This window comes from Carcharodon carcharias, chromosome 12, assembly GCF_017639515.1.
Source record: "Carcharodon carcharias isolate sCarCar2 chromosome 12, sCarCar2.pri, whole genome shotgun sequence".
Lineage (NCBI taxonomy): Eukaryota > Metazoa > Chordata > Chondrichthyes > Lamniformes > Lamnidae > Carcharodon > Carcharodon carcharias.
The window spans coordinates 64,047,638-64,068,731 of NC_054478.1; the positions used below are offsets into that span (position 1 = coordinate 64,047,638).

The 21,094-nt window shown below is 37.5% G+C and overlaps 1 protein-coding gene across 2 annotated transcripts in view; it reads right to left on the reverse strand.

Moving 5' to 3' along the window:
- Positions 1-21,094, reverse strand: part of psmd14 (proteasome 26S subunit, non-ATPase 14) — a 124,297-nt gene that overhangs the window by 56,700 nt on the left and 46,503 nt on the right. For both annotated transcript variants that reach the window (XM_041201278.1, XM_041201277.1), the window contains exons 3-6: positions 7,100-7,171; positions 6,558-6,677; positions 6,354-6,424; positions 5,526-5,676 (exon numbers count right to left, since the gene is read on the reverse strand). In XM_041201278.1, coding sequence (XP_041057212.1) covers positions 5,526-5,676; positions 6,354-6,424; positions 6,558-6,677; positions 7,100-7,171 — 414 coding nt within the window. The remainder of the gene's footprint in view (positions 1-5,525; positions 5,677-6,353; positions 6,425-6,557; positions 6,678-7,099; positions 7,172-21,094) is intronic.

Below are 21,094 nucleotides of genomic sequence, written 5' to 3' on the forward strand. Positions count from 1 at the left end.
AACTCCTGGTCTCCTGCAGGTTGAGAAAAATAGAGAAAGACAAAGTAAAGAGCACCTCCTTCCCCTCCTCACTGAACTCCCTTCTCACCAAATTCACAGTAATTCCACTCTGTACCAGTGCACTCCATGACAGGGCACTTAACCTCTCGTATTTATATTACTTGAGATTCAGGTGACTTTTGCAGTTACAGGACAGATTAGGCCAATTACTTAATTTGCTAATCTCACTTGCTCTCCATCAAAGGGCTTGATTTGCCCAGCCCAAACCTCGAAGAACTGTAAAGCTTAAAACTGTAAATTTAAGTAAAATTCTAAATTGCAAGCAAGTAGTACTAGATTTTACAAAAGATTTATAAAAGGGACTAAAAACAAAAGAGTCACCAGGCCCAGAATATGGTAGAAAATTCAGCAGGATATAACATATACATAATTTTTAAAAAAACTTTGGAACGATAATTGTGACAAATGACGTAAGGATAGAAAAAGTTGTACCACTTTCTAAAAAAGGGGGGAAAAAAGAAACGACCAAGAAATTCTGGACTAATTAGTCTGAGAACTGAGTAAACCTCTAAACTCCATAAAAAGGAATAAAGTTAGTTAACATTTAAAAAGTAATCCATTCAGAGTTAGTCAACATGATTTGTAAAGGATAGGACATGCTTGATTAATTGAAATTTTTTTGAGAAATCACAATGTACAGATGACACAACAAATGTTTTAAAGTTGCATTTTTTGAAGGCATTTGTTAAAGTGCCACAAGAAACTTGTTACAAAGATTGAGCCACGTAGCATAGAGGGGCATGTAGTCACATTGATAGAGAGATGGCTGGGGACAAAATACAAACAGTAGGGGTAAATGTATATTTCAAATTGATGGGATGTTGGTGGTGTGCTCCCAAGACCCTGTGCTGAGACTTTGTTTTTGGTTCATATAAATAAGCACAAGAGGAATGATTTTGAATTTGCTTCTGGGAGAATAGCCATGTGAGGAAGAATACAGGAAATTTCAAGAAAATAGGTTAGCAGACTGGGCAGATGCAAAGAAATCTGAAGGAAAACATCTTAGGAAACAAAAGTGAAGAGTATAGTTTCTATCACCAAATCAAAGCACATTATGGGCTTACATAATACAGGTTTGCAGATCATGTCAATGCTGAAAGATTACTTCCAGAGGTTGGAGAATCAGCAACAAGAGAACTTAAACCAGCATTGTCAGTGCAAAAAAAAAGAGAGGGATCTTAGATGAATTGTTTTCAGGCAGCAAGTTATTCAAACATGAATTACTATCACAAGTCGACATTGAGACAGTGCTTACGTAATTTAAAAGGGAAGTAAGTATTTGTAAAGGCAGAATTTAAAACAATATGGGGATAGGTTAGATTAGATAGCTCCAGTTGAAGATCCAGCACTAACGGTGATATAATAGGTCAAATAGCCTCCTTTTGTAGACTACAAGTGAGCCTGATCGTGTTCTCACCTGACGTACACACACACACACACATACAAACACACGCACACTCACTTTCCAGCAGGGGGCAACTGAAAAGCAATAGGAAGCTAGAACCGTGACTGCTTCTTCCCCCTCCATAGCCAATAAGCACTATGGGCAATTGTAACACCCCAACTGTTGCACTGCTGAGATCGCAGACCAGGAATTGTGTCAATTAACATAAATCAGACACAATTGCCAAAGGAACAGGAGAAAAATATAACTGAATTTATCAAGAAACCACCAATTTAGAGCCTAAATAATGTGGGAGTATAATTTGGAAAAATGTAAAGTCATCCACCTTAGTAAGGGGAATAGAAAAACAAAATAGTATTTAAATGGAAAGAAACTACAGAATGCTACAGTGCAGAGTAATCTGGGTGTTCTTGCATGTGAATCACAAAAGGTTAGCATGTGGGGACAGTAACTAATTAAGAAGGCAAATGGAATGTTGGCCTTTATTGCAAAGGGGGATGTAGTATACAAGTAAGGAAGCTTGCTACAACTGTAACATTGGCGAGACCACACCTGGAGCATTGTGTACAGTTTTGGTCTCCTTTTTAGGGAGGGATATATCTGCATTGGAGGCAGTTCAAAGAAGGTTCACTCAGTTGATTCCTGGGATGAAGGGGTTTGTCTTATGAGGAAAGGTTGAGCAGCTTAGGCTTATATGCATAGTGTTCAGAAGAATGAGAAGTGATCTTATTGAAATTTATAATATTCTGAGAGGGTTTGACAGGGTAGATACTGAATGGATTTTTCCCCTCGTGAGGGAATCTGGAACAGGGGGTCGCTTATTTGAGATGGGTAAAGGAGGAATTCTTCTCTCAGAATGTTGCAAATCTTTGGAATTCTCTACCCCACAGAGCTGTGGAGGCTGAGGCATTCAATACAGTTAATGTTGAGAGATAGGCAAATCTTTGAATGATAGGTTTAAGGGGTTCAGGCAGGAAAGTGGAGTTGAGGGCAAGACCAGATCAGCTATGATCTTACTGAATGGCGCAGAAGGCTTGAATCGCAGTATGGCCTACTTCTGCTCCTATTTCTTATGTTCTCATTAAATAGAATAAAAGCACATATACCTTACAAAATATTACTGCGTTAAACATCTGTAAATTATATTGATTGTTTTAGATTCAAGATTAAGTTAAAAGTCAAAACAGATAATTCAAATGCAGAATAATTCCTCAAAAGAGAATTTTTATCACCACCATCTGGTATTACAACACAGAATTTTCTCCCACTAGAGACCATTTTGTGCTGTTCAAGTGGTAACTGTGCACATCTCACGTATGTTACTTCATAACAGGTACTAAACAAGCCTGAACCCATAGTACAACAGGTTATAATTCTGGCTTTACTATACTGATCTAAACTTATTTTTTAAAAAACACTACAATTGAACTAAATGTTCAAAGAACTAATATTATGGTTATGAAATCAATATAGACAAATCAGTGTTGTGTGTGTTATAAAATGAGACAGTTTAGTTCAACGTACTAAAACAAAGAAATACATACAGGGTGAAAGCTGACAATTTATTCATTTCTGGTGTTGCAAGGCCTGTATGTGTGCTGTAACCAGGATATATTATGTACATATTGCAGCAGGAATAACTGTTTGGGCACAAACCAATATTGATTTGTCTAATATTTTATATTTGCACAGGTGTTATAAATATTATGCAAAGTTCCATCAATTTTTATGCTGTATACCATGGCCAAAATATTATTACCAAGACAAATCAGTTCAACTAGCATTTCTTCCAGCATGCTACAGGCCAAACCTGTTCTCCTTACTATTCCCAAAATGAACCAAAAAAGTATGATTTTTAAGTGAATCATATTCTTCCCCCCAAAAGACAATTTAAAAAAAATTAAAACAACAATATTGAATCAACACTGCAGTAACATAATTGAATGACATATTTTTAAAATCACACTGGTAAACCACAAGGGCATGTGCTTAATATCCAATTAACCAATCTAAAGGCTAATTGCAATCTGCGCAGCTGACAAAATTTTGCATCATCACAAGCACAATATAAACTCAAATTCCAAATATATATTCCTGAATACGTTCGTATATGTGAACAATCCCAATTTCCATCTTTTGGAAGGGGTGATAGCGCATAAGTGTTGTTCATTATCAAATAAAAATTTAAACCAATTTTAGAAATGGCTCCCTGTAATGAATAATGTACAACAGTATTATAAGTGTATTAATGTTAGCACAGATAAATGACATGATGCAATTTAGTTCAGTAAACAATAGTTCATGTGGTACTAATATATTTTCCTACAATGTAGCATAAAATACTTCTGCTCTGGGAAAAACCTCAACAATAGACATCTTTCAAAGTAAAAGCATGCATTAACCACCTAACATACCTTGCACACATAGCCTTTTAAAATTTCACAATCATGCACCTTAATATATGATTAATGACTATTATACCATTAAAAAAAGTCACAAAATGTAATATACACATCTGTCTCAAATATTAAAGTAATGATTTGTCTTTTCAGTCTACAATTTCATTAACTTCCATATCAGAATGGCAATACATGCTGTAACAAGACACCTCAGCAGTAGTTTAAGTCAGTAAACCACCTAGACAATTTCTTTATGTTCTGCACTCTTTATAATATACCCTCCCTGTGGTACAGCAAAATCGAATTGCCTCTCACATTTGCAGACAGCTCTGTGAAGGTGATAATAGACCTGCTCCCTGCTGTCATGAGGCAGGAAATAGGAAAATGGCATATGGGGCCAGAAGAGAATAAAAAAAGAAAGGAGCTGAACAACAACAGCAAAAACAGACTACAACAAAGGTGAATAGCAACCCAAACTGTAATTTAACAATCCCCGTCAATGTTAAACACTTCCAATTATCTAACTTCTGAAAGCATTAAAATAATTTGTAGATTATTGGAAATAGCCAGAAAGTCATTTAACTTTCTTGTACAAATGAGAATTAACAAATTATTAATTCATTCATCAGGATCTATCAGCCTCATATTTCTATTATATTCATTGAGTTAATATCGCACTAATTTTTTTCTTATTTAATAGGAATTAACAAATGCAGGACATTACTTTTGCAATCAAACCACTGAAGTGTGAAATGTATAGGCACTCAAATCTTCACAAAGTACTACTACAAAAAGCAGAAAACAATTTTTCCATTTTAGAAAGTGACCAGTGAAATGGATATAGTAAAATATAATGTACATATGTTGTACTTATTTTAAAATAGATGATAACCCCATTTAATCAATATGTGCTGTTTGCTTAGTTTATATTACGTTTACATCTGGCCCCAAAATAATTCTTTTTAATTTTGTCAAATGACTTCCGATTAGCAGGTGTAATGCTAATATTTAATGTTCACCTCACAGGTAAATGTGGCATTTTTTACCAAATATAAAAACAATTGACTGATGCTGATATAATGGGCTTCCGGGCTTCCTGACTAATTAAAATACTATTTTACAACTCAATCATTGCTACAAAGGGGTTATTTAAAAAAGAATTGCAAGTTTCTTCCTATTGAGCTTAGGAGGTATTTTTACCATGTGTTCAGAATTCTGTTTTAAACCTCTGAAGTATCAAAATTGATTTGCACCTTGGAAAAGAAGGACTATAAATACAAACATCAAACAGCGAATGTGTTTTTTTTTGAGAAGGGTTAAATAAACCTTTGGACAAGGAAACAAAGAAACACAAATTGAGCACAGTAATATATTTACTCAAGTTCAAAAGAACATAAAATATAAAAAACAGGAAAACATTTAGCATACATTCGTGATGTGAAAGTTCATGGGAAATCATCAATTAACATATGGCTCAGCTCATACCTAATTCTACTTCAACATTTAACCAACGTTGATCATTTTTAAGAATATAACTGGTGTAAACATTGAACACTACAGAGGGCTTCCAATACTTTAAAGAATTAGTATTAATTGTGTGCATTTGAAAATCAAGGGATTTAATGTCACGAATAACATATTTACTAAGAATATAATCGTACCTTTCCCTTTACGCTCTGAATAGGATCCACTACTACGGCAACAGCTCGCTCCGACAGGGCTTCAAAGCTCTGCTGAGTGTTGATGTCAACTCCTGAAAGCCAGCATCCAAAGCCAGGGTGACTATGGTACCAGCCAACAACCATTTCAGGTCTAAAACAGAGCAAATGGCTAAGTGTTTTTATTTTGGAAATCAAAGGCAAGCTAGCACTTTGAGCAAGGAAAGCACAAAAAAATGAATGGAGCTTAACAATAGAAACACACAAACATGACAACACTACAAAGTATGAAAAATGGGAACTCATTCAACATACATTTATGATGGTGTGGAAGTGAAGTAAGTGTGTCATACAAGCGCTATCATTAAGAAGATGTGCATTAGCGGTGGTAGATCATGCTTTCAATTTTTCACCCTGTTACCACACCTTCCCTGAGCCAGTTTTTACCCTTTCAGCACTTGAGAGTAAATATCCACCCTTCAAATATCAATTAAAGCAGCAGTGGGACCAGGAACTCAGTCAAGAAGCAATTTACACTATTCTGCAGTGCTGCTGAGCCTTTTGTTAACATTAATTTTTAAGCTTTTTTTTCCCCCACAGTGAACGTATTTGAACAAGCATGTGACAACTGTTGATAGGTATGAAATGAAACTGCAAAGAGATACAAAATAAAATAGCAATCAACTTCAGAACTTTAAACAATTTGTATTAAGTTGCAAACAAATATAATTCAATTGCATAAATTGAACTGTAAATGAATAAGAGGATATTCTGCTGATACGTATTTCTGGTCACCTTACTTTTACCACTTAAGGAGATTTTATATCCTACCTGCCTGTTTGCTTCAACATGTCCAACATTTTGGCTTGAAAAACAGGGTCAACTGCTTCAACACTAACACCCTGTGGGAAAAAAAGTAAATTACTCAACCTTGAAAAACAATTGCTTCAAATTAAACATGGTATAAATTCAAGAGTAAAAAATTACATTGAGGATCACATTTTTTCATACAAAAGAAACAAAAATATGGCTCACCGTGCCTGACTGAGGCATAGCAAATACATCGATAACACGGACAGTATAGTCATCAACAAATTCACCCAGCATCAGGCCCATTACTTCCATAGGAACGCCAGCCCGTCCATGTTTCAACATCTGCAGATTACCAAAATGCATACCAAAAAAATATATCTCAGTGTTTTCAACCCAGAAAGAGAAAATAACCTTTTGTCGTGTGTGACATTTTATCATGTTTCAGTAAATCTTGACAACTTAATTTTTTTTTCAGTTTAGTTTTTGCATTTCTTGATTTTCTTTGCATTACTACACTCTTATGAAGGCAAACAACATGCAGTTATCACATTTTAAATGGAAAGCTGAATGCTTAAAATACAAAAGGAGTCAAAACATTTTGTTGAAAAGGACAAAACTGTGGATTCGGTGATCTAAAAATGGTACTAAGATATAGAATGTTAAATAGATTATTTACTTGCTTTGTGTCATTACATTCTAAACTACAATACGTAACTACCATGATCAAAGAGCCAACAAACAAACAAACAAACAAACAATCTTACCTTCAGCAGAGCAAGAGAAGATATGTAAACCTGTTCTGCTGTATCCACGGCTGGGGCATCAGTTGGTGGGCCCTAAAAAATACAAGACAGAGATTGATGACTAACATTTTCCAAGCAAGTGGTATTTTTCTTAAGACAAATTTCATTTAATTACCCGTTTAGATAGTTCATTTTTAAGTGCCACAGCTGATGTGTAGTGGGGTAGGTAGTCTGAAAACATCGCGATATTGAAATTTTAAACAAGGTTTTACATTCACCAAATGTGAACCTAAAATTTAGGCTAAGCCTTCACTACAAATGTTCATATGCAATTAATTTTGTACTGAAGTTTAACTACTAACCTCATTTGAGCAATCAGGTTTATATAAAGATATTCTGAAAAAGCAATTTATTTTGTACCAATGACAAATTACTTAAAAGCTGAAGAGAGAAGAAATTCCACTTTTTTGGTTATGTTTAGAAACTGCAATCATTCTGTCAATAGGGTGTGCAAATATTATGGATATTAACTGCATTCTTGTGATAAGATATGGTAAAAAAGGGTATCTGATCTTCTTAAATAAATACCTCATGCAAAGAATTTGAAAAGAAAAGAAACCCACATAATTTCACCCTGTCACAACTGTCAATGTCTGATCTGGCAATTACCTGTGTGGTTCTAACAACAGTGTGAATGTAAACACCACTGGACTTGCATCATTAATCTGTACAGTAGCAACAGCAATTTCCTTCAGCCTCTGCGGTTACAAGCTAAAAGACAACCAGATGAGGGATATAGGAGCACTTTACAGGTAACAGCCTGAGCTACAGCTTGAGAGAATGCACCAATATTCCCTAGGTATAACAGCTGTGAACAAAATACACCGCAAGATGCCTTATGGGCCATTCAAACAATGAAGCTCTTTCTGCTATTTTGAAGTATTTATTACTAAATATTTATTTGACACAAATATATATCTCAAGTACAATTTTACAAATTTTCAGTTTTGTTTTACACAAACATACAAGAGGCTTCGTTATACAGAGAGGTTGATTTTTATGCTAGAATATACCTCTGCCCAAAATACTGCCAGCATTGTTGCATGAAAACAGCACTCACCACTTTTACTGTAAAGTTCAACAGTACTCTCAAAACCCAAGCCTGCAATTTAACTTTGATTTCAAATTACAGTAAATTAAGCCTTAGACTACTAACTGGAAAGAAAGCTCATCACTTTGTGCTATTGATTTTGTTCATTTTCAATTCAAACATCAAACTTCAAACTACCTGTATAATTATGATTAGAATTTTAGCATACAGAGCATTAAAAAAAATCAAGTGTCAGAAGTGTCAGATTTATCTGATTTGTTCAACTAACCATTGGCTGTTGTATTAACCATTCCAATATGATCAAATGCAAATCAGGAAAATTATCAATAGAGGAATGAGGACCTCCACAAAACCAAACAATTCAATATCTTGATTTTTTTCTAGGTACCAGAAGCTAACATAGTCAACAATTTCTTCCAGCTACTACCTTAGTTTTTCATGTGGTTGAACTATAGGACAAAAAAAGTTTAAAGCAGGAAAGGTGGCCACTTGGTCTATTATGTCTGTGCTGGCTCTTTATCAGAACAATTTAAAACTAATAGTACTTATCTGCTCTTTCCCTATAGCCAGTATTTCCTCTGCTACAAATCTTAATCTACTTTTCCCTGAAGAGATGCACAGCTCTCCGCTTCAACCACGTCCTGCAGCAAAGTATCCATGCTTGAAGAATCATCTCCATAAATAAATGTACAACCTTTTTCCTCACTTTAATTGATGACCCTGTTAACATTGATTCCTCAAAATAGCCTTTTTGAACTTAACCTATTAAAACCATTAAAAATTTCAAAAATCTCACTAAATTTCCTCACAGCGTTTTCTTCTCTAGTATCTCAAGTCCTTCTTTATAACTATAATTTCTCATCCCTGGTATCATCCTGTAAGGCCATTGCCAAATGCACTCTCCCGATCCATATACATTACATCTTGTACATTCACATCATCTGTCCAATTAGCCACTTCTTCATTATAAATTGCCTTCAAAGGAATTCATGATTATTCATGCACCTCTAAATATTCATTAATTTAATCTTGCATATAACATTTCTAATAAAATTCATCATCAATTAAAATAATTCTGGGGGAAAGAAACATGAAGCGTTAATTTTTAACATCTCCCTTCTCATCCTTGGCTCTCTCTGAAGCCCTTCAATTGTGCTGTTTCTTCCAAGGTTCAACAGGGCACTGGGCCTTCCAAGTGAAGAGGCTCAACCATACAGAGTACTTCCAGAAAACAACAACGTCCATGTGTGTCACTCTGACGGACAACTCTTTTCTCCTCAATCTAACGCAGTAATGTAAAGGGATTGTGGCACACTATGAATCATTAAACAGAATTCTGATGATTTAAAAATACCTAATTGGAAATCAGATTCCATCTTCAAACAACTCAACTACAGTTTCCAACGTCACCTGTTCTAAAAATCAGGTAAGTCCAGCTTCCACAAACTTCAATGCTTTTATTTTTAAAATTCTGTAGCCTGCTTTCACTTGTTGCTGCTCCTTTGCATGGAAGGGAACCAACCTTAGCAAGTTTTTCCTTTTTCTTGATTCCTGATTTACTTTGGAAGTAGGAGCAAAAAGCCAATTTTAAAGCCATAGGCTGAGAAAACTGACATAGTGCCACCATAAGCATGACTTCCCATCTCTGATGTGTTTCACTCAACAAACTAGAAGAGGGCTGTTGAACAATTAATTTCACCAGCAACTCTTACAGCCCACAGCATCCAGACTCTCAAAACAATATTTTTCTTAAATCCAGTTTCCCTTGACCTTGATTTTCCCTTCCCAAGTAGCATTTCCCAGTTGGCATAACAAATTTTGTCCATCTTCAGTTAACATCAGGTGATATACAAAACTGGCACAATGACAACTCTGATTTTTCTAACTCCATAAGACCATAAGACATAGGAGCAGAAATTAGGCCAATCGGCCCATCGAGTCTGCTCCGCCATTCAATCATGGCTGTTAAGTTTCTAAACCCCATTCTCCCGCCTTCTCCCCATAACCTTTGATCCCCTTACCAATCAACAACCTATCTATCTCAGTCTTAAATACGCTCAATGACCTGGCCTCCACAGCCTTTTGTGGCAATGAATTCCATAGATTCACCACTCTCTGGCTAAAGAAGTTTCTCTTCATTTCTGTTCTAAAAAGGTCTTCCCTTTACTCTGAGGCTGTGCCCTCAGGTCCTAGTCTCTCCTAATGGAAACATCTTCCCACATCCACTCTATCCAAGCCTTTCAGTATTCTGCAAGTTTCAATCAGATCCCCCCTCATCCTTCTAAACTCCATGGAGTATAGACCCAGAGTACTCAAACGTTCCTCATATGTTATATGAGGCCTTTTCCTTCCTTTTCCATTTTGTTTGCTCCTTAAAAAACAATCAAGAATTTAGCAGGTCAGAGATCTAACAACACTGAGCCTGTTTACTGAGCACTGAGAACCTCTTGTTAATTCACTATAATTTCAAAGCAGTAAAGATTGGACAATAAAATGGTCTTTTCACCTCAGGTATCTGGGTTTCAACTCAAGACAGGCTGAATAAATCTCTTTGCCAGCTGTATGATCCTACATGAAATTAGTCATAGTATTTAAATACCAAATTGCACCCAAATACATGGAAAGCACTACACAAATACATTATGAAGGGACTATATTAAATTGAGAACACTGTGGAGAGCAAAGGTAGGTCTGCTCTTGATCTGACCATGCCATAGTTTATTTGTGAATATTTGATGCTAACTGGGTACTCCAAGCAGAAAAAAGTTTGAAATCATCAATACAAACGTAGTTCATCTCAATGAACACACAATACAACTTCAGAACAGGATGAGTCTGAAAAGAACTCGTCTTTCTTAACTTTAGAAGGTAATTTTTACAATCATAATGGTGCAAGAAAGGGAGCTCTAAAAGGAACTAGTCCAATGTATTTTTCAGAAAACAAATTTAATTTATATTAGCGTTGTCTGGGGCTGCTAAGCTGATCGATGCAGTGAGTCCAACACATCCATCCCTGTACCACCACCTGTCACAAACAGTTCAGAATACAGGTGGGGCAGAAGGCACAGCTGCCGCTCCAGCTCTCAGGGTTGGCACAGGTCACAACAGTGGGCTCTGCAGAATATCAGAAATGTTCTTTTGTATTTAATTTAAATGCATTTGGTTTACATTGAGAACATAATGGATAAGCAAGGTTAATTACAAATAATTTTTCTTTGTATGAGTTTTGACATGCAAAAGAATGACGCGGGTTGAATGTCCTTGTCCTTAATGTATTTCCCTGATGGCTGTGGATGCTGCTGGCAAGGCCACATTTATTACCTAACTCTAACTGCCCTGAGAAAGTGGGAATGGAACTTGAACTCTTGTCATCCTTGTGATGATGCTGCTCCAGGACAAGGAGATCCTGTTGCTTTTTTCTTGGTGAGTTGCAAGTGCATCCTATAAATCATAAGGACTGCAAACACAATGCATCAGTGGTTTATGGGGTGTATGCAAGAACTTAAGAAATTACAGTAGGCCATTCGGTCCTTCAAATCTGCTCTGCCATTCAAGAGAATCATGGCTAATCTTCAACTTCAACTCTACGGGCAAAATTCCCCCCCACCCCCCCCCCCCGTTGGAGGAAAAGAGCGGGAACGGGTGGGTTACCAATCAGCACCCCCAATCGGGGACGTGCCGCCTTTTTATGTGGGCAGGCCAATTAAGACCCACCCAGCGTGACATTCGCTAGAAGGCACTATGCGCTCCCTGTGCAGGTGGGCGGGGATACCCTCAACCGGGAGTGCACCTCTTCATGCAAAATAGCACACAGGTCTCCCTGAGGCTAAGTGCTGCCTCAGGGAGATCAGCTCAGATTTGAAACTTTTAATAAAGGATTTAAAAAAATTTCCCTGCCATGTCCCCTCATGTGGCACTGTCACATGAGTTGGGACATGTTCACAACTTTTATTTAAACCTTTCAATAAAATTTAAATACCCTCATGAAACCTCATCCCGCCAGTGGATGAGGTTTCATGAAAAATGCGAAGGCCGCCTGGGCTCTTCACCTGCCTGCCAACCTTAAGGTTGGAGGGGCAGCTACGTTAAGTGGTTTAATTCATTTTTAAATGGCCTTAATGGACCTTTGACAGTTCGGCGGGCACGCAGCCGACTCTGGCGCGCCCGCTGAACTGAAAATTGGAATGACGCACGGTGACATCGGGGTGCATGCCCCCGCTCACCGAGCCGAAGATTCTGGCCAAGATGTTTGATGTACATATTACAATAATGTAGGTTAGCAAGAAGAGAGGTGATAAGTGAACAGGATTTTGTACAAGATAGGATGGGAGCTGAAGGTTATGGAAAACAGGAGGAAGGCAAGGGAGGCAACGTAAAAACCCAGTCTGGAGGTGGCAATGGCATGAATGAGTACTTAAGCAGCATATAGGCTGACATAGCAGTAGAGGTGGGTGATGGAAGTGGACAGTCTTCATGTTGGAGAGAATATGGGATCAGATTAGTTTCAGGTCAAATAAGAAATTGAGATTGCAATCAGTCTGGTTCAACCCAAGACGATGGCTGGAGGGGGAATTCAATCATTGGCAAAGGGTACAGATTTTATTGGAGAGGACTAAAGAAGTTTGTGTTGGTCTTCCCATTGTTTAACTGAAGGAAATTATCACTAATCCAACACTGTGGGCAAGCAGTTTGACAATAAAGAGGTATGGAGAGATAGAGCTCGAAGTTACCAGTATACGTATGCATGAATGCTATCACCAAGATGAAGCATTTACATAAGAAAGAGGAAAGAGCAAAAGATGGATACTTGGAGAATTCCAGGGACAACAGTGTGGAGGTGGGAAGCAAAGTCATTGTTGGAGATACTCTGGTTAATGATTAGATAGGTAAAAGTGGAACCAAACAAAGGATGTCCTGCCAAACTGGGCAATGGAGAGGTGGAGTTGAAGGAAGGTGATGTGGTTGGCCATGTAAAATGATTTAGAAAAGTCTAGGAGGGCAAGAGGGGATTACGTACAACAATCTCAATTAAATAAGATGTCATTGTGACTTTGGAAAGAGCCATTTCAGTTCTGTGGCAGGAACATAAATCCGATTAGAGAAATTCAATATGAAGCTGTGGGACACATGAAGATGGATTCCAGGACTTGACACGGAAGGTAAGCTGGCGGTTGAGCAGTAATTTGTTATAAGAAACGGTTTTTTGATGAGTTGTGGTTTTGAAGGGGAGGCAGACAGTGCCTAAGGGGAAGGAATTGATTCCAATGTCAGTTAGCATGTGGGCCAGAAAGAGAAGTTGGTTTGTCAGCACTTCAGTGGGAATGGGATTATAGGAACAGGTTGTGGGTCTTATGGAAAGATGAACTTGGAGAGAGCTGAAAGACAACAGTCAAGAGAACAGTTAAAGAAATGGGTTCAGGTGAGGAGGGGTTCAGGATTAACAAGCCAAAGAAAAAGTACATTTAAAAAAAGTTTTTTAGCATTTTGATTTGAATTTCAAAAATGTACAGTCACAATGCATATTAATTCATTCAAATCACTGCTGATTGGTAAACTAACACAAACAGTTCAATCATGTAATCATATATAGCTAAAAGTTTGACAACAATCAGAAGCATTAACTAAAACCGTATGGAATGGTGCATTTGTTTTGCTGATACTGGCTCTAGACCATTATCATGCAACAGCATTTTACTCATCTTACCAGAACACCCTGCCAAACATAAAAACAATGCACATGTGCCGTAACATAAGCCAAAAAAAGGTACTAATAACTGTAATCCAAATTTAGGGTTATAATACAAATATAAATGAATTACCACCATGAAACTGACCACTGATGAAAGATAGTACAATCTGCTTTTCCTTCACTCTCAAAGAGGGTGCTCAAATGCCACACATTCATGAACAGTGCAGAGCTGTCCAAGGATATTTCTGGAAAATAAAAGGTCAAGTACCAGATGTTTCACCGAAGCACAGCAATCCAAATCAATGAAATAAAGATCAGGCATAAGAAAACTAAATATGTCCTTCAAATGCAAGAAATGCCTCCAGCCCTAATGGCATGTGTGCTCCAGTTCTCAAAGCATTGTCTGATGAACGGTTAGGCTGGTTCCTCTAACCCAATGATCTCTCATCAACAACCATTGTTCAATTCAGGAATAGTGCAGTAAACGGCACGTTTATCTTCTAGAACTGAAAATGAGGTCTACTTGCCTCTATGTTTTTAATTCATCATGTCCAAGTTCATGGAAACCACATATTAAATTTTTGGAATGCAATCAACTTGTTACCACGAAACTGCTCAACTGTAGAGCAAAATAAATTAGCAAAGATCTCTAATACTAGCAGGTAACATAATTGGCTGGAATTCTGTCCCATCTTTGCAGAAGTTCAGATGCTTAGCTTCACGTCATTTGTAGAACCAGGATTATCAAAATTAACTCTAGCTGCATCAAATTGTTTTACAGGAACATAGCATAACTAAGGATCAACAGTCTCTTGCCCAGATTTTGGAAAGGACTTATGTTCACTGGTTTGCAGTTATTCAAATAGTATAATTTACTGGTTGTTGAGGTAAGCACTCATTAGTAACAGATTAAAAATTAGAAATGTTAATTAGTTCCAGAGGGTTCATCTTCACTTCTAATCTAACAGTTCTTTTGGGGTATCTAATAATCTAAGCTGAAAAAAATGCATCTAATCAATTAATATTTATTATCCATTGGGTTTAAATTAAATTTTAGTTGTTTTAGGAGAAAAATCAGTGTAAACCTAATTTAAACTTTAATTTAAATATAAATATTATGCATTGAAAACAAGTTTCAAAAGAACACAGAATGCCTTCTCAGATGAAGATCAAATTTATAATTTAAAACATAACCTGGCATGGAGTCCTTCAAGATCAGACATGACTGCCAGCCATGAACAGCTCAGAATTTTAAGAACAATCGGGCTCTAAAGAATTTCTGCTTCAACAACATATCATGCACTTTATATCGTACATGGGCTTTTCAAAAAGCTCTTGTCATATGAATATGTCTGTTCATATTTCATAGATGTCCACATAATGGCACTCATCTGATACAGATACTTGATTAATCTGACACTGTATGTACCATTAACGGAGAATATATATAAATAAATGAAAACAATTCTTGATTTTTTTATTATTGAGTAACAGATCAATCCATTATTACAGACAATCTTCACAACCAACCCTTAATTGCAGCATTATAATTCCTGCATTACAACAGTGACTACAATTCATACATACAAACATACGACTTAGGGGCAGTGGGCCACTCAGCCTCTCAAGCCTACTCCACCATTCAATAAGCTCATGGCTGATCTGATCTTAACCCCATGTTCCTGCCTATCCCCCATAAGCTTTCACCTCCTTGCTCATCAAGAATCTATCTACATCTGCCTTAAAGATATTCAAGGGTTCTGCTTCACCACCTGTTGAGGAGCAGAATTCCAAAGTCTCACAACCCTCTAAGAGAAAAAAATTTTCCTCATCTCTGACCTAAATGGGTGACCCCTTATTTTGAAACAGTGACCCCGAGTTCTAGATTCTCCCAAAAGTACTTAATTAGTTTCACAACATCTTGAGGTTGTGAAAAGAGAAATCAGGCTAACATACTGTGTCATAAGTTAAATCATCATCGGTGAATGTATGGCAACTGATTGTTCTTGGGGTGAAGTTAGAAGGATGAATTTTACAATTTATTTTATCCCGTACAAAAAAACAATACCAGTGGAAACACAGATTTAAGTAAAATTAACCGTGGATCATATGTAGTCTGTGAACCTCAACAATTTAGTCTGCCAAGTTCAGCAATTCAGTTTTATCCACACTCTTACTTCTTACCTGCTCGTTTGAACAGTTAAGATGGTGTGGGCCTGAAGATTTGTAAATCACAGAATAGTTTTAGCACAGAAGTAAGCCATTCAGTGCATTGTATCTGTGAGGGCTCTCCGCATGAGCAATGCACTGACTGCTATTCCCCTGCCTTCTTCCCATAACCCTGTACATTCTTCCTTTTCAGATAATAAACCAACAACATTTCTTGAAAGCTTCAATTGAAGCTGCCTGCACAACACTCTCAGGCAGATCTTAGCCACTCGCTGCGTGAAAAGGTTTCTCCTCATGTCTCCATTGCTTCTTCTTGTGCCAATCACCTTAAATTTGTACCCTCTCATTCTTAATTCTTCCATAAGTTTTTCCCTATCTACTCTGTCTAGACCCCTCATGATTTTGAATACCTCTATCAAATCTCCTCTTAACTTTCTCTTTTCCAAGGAAAACAGTCCCAACTTCTCCAATCTATATAACTAAAAGTACTTAATCCCTGGAACCTGTGAATCTTTTCTGCACTCTCGCTAAATCCTTCGCATTTTTCCTAAAGCTTGGTGCCCAGAATTGGACGCAATACTCCAGTTGATGTCGAACAAGTATTTAAAAGGTTGGAGTCATCAAAGTGGACTCTGATGGACAAGTCCAAAATCGAAACATGCTTCTAAATAACCCTTGAAGCCAAAAGGCTTGCACACACCTCCTCCAACACATTGAGCAACTTCTGGTTTTCCCAAGGCATAAAGGAATAGGGCCATTTATCTCCACAAGCTTGTTCCATCATTCAAAGAGATTGTTGATCATATCCCTTAATACCCTTGGTTAACAGGAATTTATCAAACTCAGATTTAAAATTAACATTGACCTAATATCATCTGCCCTTTGCAGAAAGGACTTCCAATCTTTGCATTCCCCTTAATATCTTCATTTCTCTTCAGGCCCATTTTTGCCCAATCCTAATAGTACAACAGTCTAATCCAAATATTACATCACTGGTCAGACTATTATTCTCAAACTTGACTATTACAGGTCTGCATCTTTTAGCGCCTCTCTGAATTGCAAGCTTAGTCTGCAACGAACACAGAACAACGCAATAAGAATGTGATAAATTTAAAAACGCACCTGTGGTTTAACTTTCTAACAGTAGTATAATTTAGCTCCCACTTGGTCGCATGCGTTATGTGAGTAGATGTTACATCATTTGTTCTTCTATAATTTGAAAGTACATGAAGTTCCCACTGTTGTTTTGTATTTATTATATCACAAATGCTGTTGGTAAATATTAGGGAAATTAGATACTGCATTGGGGTAACTGCTGCATCTCAAACCTGGGTTCAAATTGCAACTCTGCCATGAGGATTCTACATGAAAAGGTTGGGTAGTCTAAACCAATTCCAAAAGGCACTAAATGGCATTCTGGTTGGTTTGTATGAAAAATGGAAAAATGTCACACTCTTTTGAGTTGAAAGGCAAGGTTCCATTTGCTGGGGCATAATGCAAGGAGATTTATTCTGCATTGACAAACCTATAAATGCATGATGTGAACACCCAGTGCCCAATATAGTAAGAGTTACATTTCCCAGAACTAGAAACTTGTTAAGCATAAAAGTTCACAACTTAAAAAAAAATTCTACAAGTAGCCTCATCACTTGTGCGAATGTCTATGCAGTTTTTTCACACAGAAATTCAATAGCTTTTAATTCCCTATTCTTCTCATTTTTGAAGTTTGAGCCCTACAAATCATGTATCTTCCTCCAAAAATTTCAATGCCATTATTGATGAATCTGTTCCAATACAATTTACTTTTACTTGGTTAAAAGTCATTCTACAAATATGCAATGTCACATTGATTCAATCATTACAATTTCTTTCAAGTGACTTCACAATTCGTACACAATTAAGTAGTTCAACACCACAGTACCACTCCAGTCCACAAGTAAATTTTGAGTTTGATCTTGCGATGTAATCACCAACAATTCACAGGATATTTTACACAAATTTTACATTCAGTTTGAGGGAGGAGAGTGGGTAAAAGGCTAGTATTTTAAACTTAAATAAGGACAATTATGGGGGTATGAAAGCAGGGTGAGCTAAAGTGAACTGGCAAATGAGGTCAAGGGATAGGTCGATAGATATGCAATGGCAGACATTTAAGGGGATATTTTAGAATACACAGGATAAATACATTCCAACGAGAAAGAAAAATTCCAAGGGAAGGACCACTCTCCTTGGTTAACCAAAAAAAGTTAAATACAGTATCAAATTTCAAGAAAAAGTTTATAATTGTGCAAAGATGGGTGGCACATCAGAAGATTAGACAGAATGCAAGGAACAGCAAAGAATGACAAAAAGATTAATAAGGAGGGAAAAATTAGAGTATGCGAGAAAGCTAGCTAGAAATATAAAGGCAGATAGTCTATAACTATTTTCTAAAGAAAAGAGTTAATAAAGTGAGCACTGGTCCTATAGAAAGTGAGTCTGGGGAATTAATAATGGAAAATAAGGAGATGGCAGGTGAATTGAACAGGTATTTTGCATTGGTCTTCACTATAGAGGATACAAGTAACATCCCAGAATTTGCTAGTTGAGAAATGGAGGGGAGGAAGGAACTCAGGAAAATTACAATCACCAGGGAAGTGATATTGAACAAACTGTTTGAGCTGCGGGCTGACAAATCCCCAGGTCCTGATGGATTTCATCCTAAGGTCTTAAAAGAAGTGGTTAGTGAGATAATTGATGCATTGGTTTTAATTTTCCAAAATTCCCTAGATTCAGAGACAGTTCCATTAGATTGGAAAATTGCAAATGTAACTCCTTTATTCAAAAAAGGGAGACAGAAAGCAGGAAACTATAGGCCAGATCCAGATAGCCTAACATCTGTCATATGGAAAATGTTGGAAGCTATTATTAAAGATGTTATGGCAGGGCACTTAGAAAAATTCAAGGTAATCAGACTGAGTCAACATGGTTTTGTGAAAAGGAAATCATGTTTAACCAGTTTATTGGAGTTCTTTGAAGTAGTCATATGTGCTGTGGATGTACCATACTTAGATTTCCAGAAGACATTTGATAAGATGCCACTCAAAAGTTATTGCAGAAAACAAAAGCTCATGGTGTTTGGGTAACATATTGGCATGGATAGAAGATTGGCTCGCTAACAGGAAACAGACGGTTGGCATAAATGGGTCTTTTTGGGCAGGGTGTAACGAGTTGTGTGCCACAAGGGTCAGTGCTGGGCCTCAACTGTTTACAATTTATAAAAATGGCTGAATGAAGGGACCAAAGGTATGGTTGCTAAATTTGCTGATGATACAAAGATAGGTAGGAAAGTAAGTTGTGACGAGGATATAAGGAGGCTACTAAGGGACATAGATACGTGAGTGGCCAAAGATCTGGCAAAAGGAGTTTAATGTGGGCAAATGTGAAATTGTCCATTTTGGCAGGAAGAATAAAAAAGCATATTATCTAAACGATGAGAGATTGCAGAACTCAGATTTAGAGGGATCTGGGTGTCTTAGTGCATGAATAACAAAAGGCAAGTATGCAGGTACAGCAAGTAATTAGGAAAGCTAGTAGAATGTTATCATTTATTGCTAGGGCAATTGAATACAAAAGTAGGGGGGTTATGCTTCAGGTGTACAGTCATTGGTGAGACCACACCTGGAGTACTGTGTTCAGTATTATTTATTTAAGGGGGGGATGTAGATGAGTTAGAAGCAGTTCAAAGAAGGTGCACTAGGTAAACACCAGGAATGGGTGGATTGTCTTATGAGGAAAGGTTGGACAGGCTTGGCTTATATCTGCTGGAGTTTAGAAAAGTAAGAGATGGCTTAATTGAAACATATAAGATCCCAAGGGGTCTTGACAGGGTGGATGTGGAGAGGATGTTTCCTCATGTGGGAGAATCTGGAACCAGGGGTCACAGTTTAAAAATAAAGGGTCACCCATTTAAGAGAGAGATGAGGAGAATTTTTTTCTCTGAAGGTCATGAATCTTTGGAACTCTTCCTCAAAAGGCACTGGAAGCAGAATCTTTCTAAAGAGTATTTTTAAGGCAGTGGTAGATAGAGTTTTGATAAGCAAGGGGGTGAAAAAGTTATTGGTGGTAGGTAAGAGGTTACAGTCAGATCAACCATAATCTTTTTGAATGGTAGAGCGACTCAAGGGGCCGAGCGGCTTACTCATCTCCTAATTCGTATTTTTGCAATATTGATTTGCGAGAAAAATCCTCATGCTACTAATTCATAAGGACCAAGAACCTCACAGGTTTGATCTATGGTCTGCTTGGAGGAATTTGCTCTCAGCTGGGGCAGGGTGGAACATTACAATTCATCCAAAAAGGTTTATTGAGAGGAAAAAGTCATACCTGTATTTCCATTCTAGTAGCAACTTCTGGGATGTATGTATGTTCAGGTAATTAGAACAGGCTGAGCAAAGCTCAGGCTTGATTTTGCCCATTCTCTCCTTCACCCCAGGCATAACTGAATAACTTGCTGATATCCATTCACTTAACATAACATTCTGGGATTACCATTGGTCAGAAAATGAACTGGACCAGCCAGATAAATACTGCGGCTACCAAAGCAGGTCAGAGGTTGGTATTTCTGTGGCGAGTAATTCACCTCTTGACTCCCCAAAGCCTGTCCACCATCTACAAGGCACAAGTCAGGAGCATAATGGCATACTCTCCACTTGCCTGGATGACAGCAGCCCCAACAACACTCGAGCAAATCAACAGTGGAAAGCAATTCACTTGATCTGCATCACCTTAAACATTCACTCCCTGCACTACTAACACACAGTGGTGGCAGTGCAGACCATCTACAAGACACACTGTAGGAACTCACCAAGGCTCCTTCAACAGCAGCTTCCAAACCTGCAACCTCTACCACTTAGAAGGACAAGGGCAGCAGATGCATGGGAACACCACCACCTGGAAGTTCCCCTCCAAGGCACACACCACCCTGACTTGAAACTATATTACTGTTCGTTCGTGGTCACTGGGTCAAGATCCTGACACTCCCTTCCTAATAGCACGATGGGTGTAT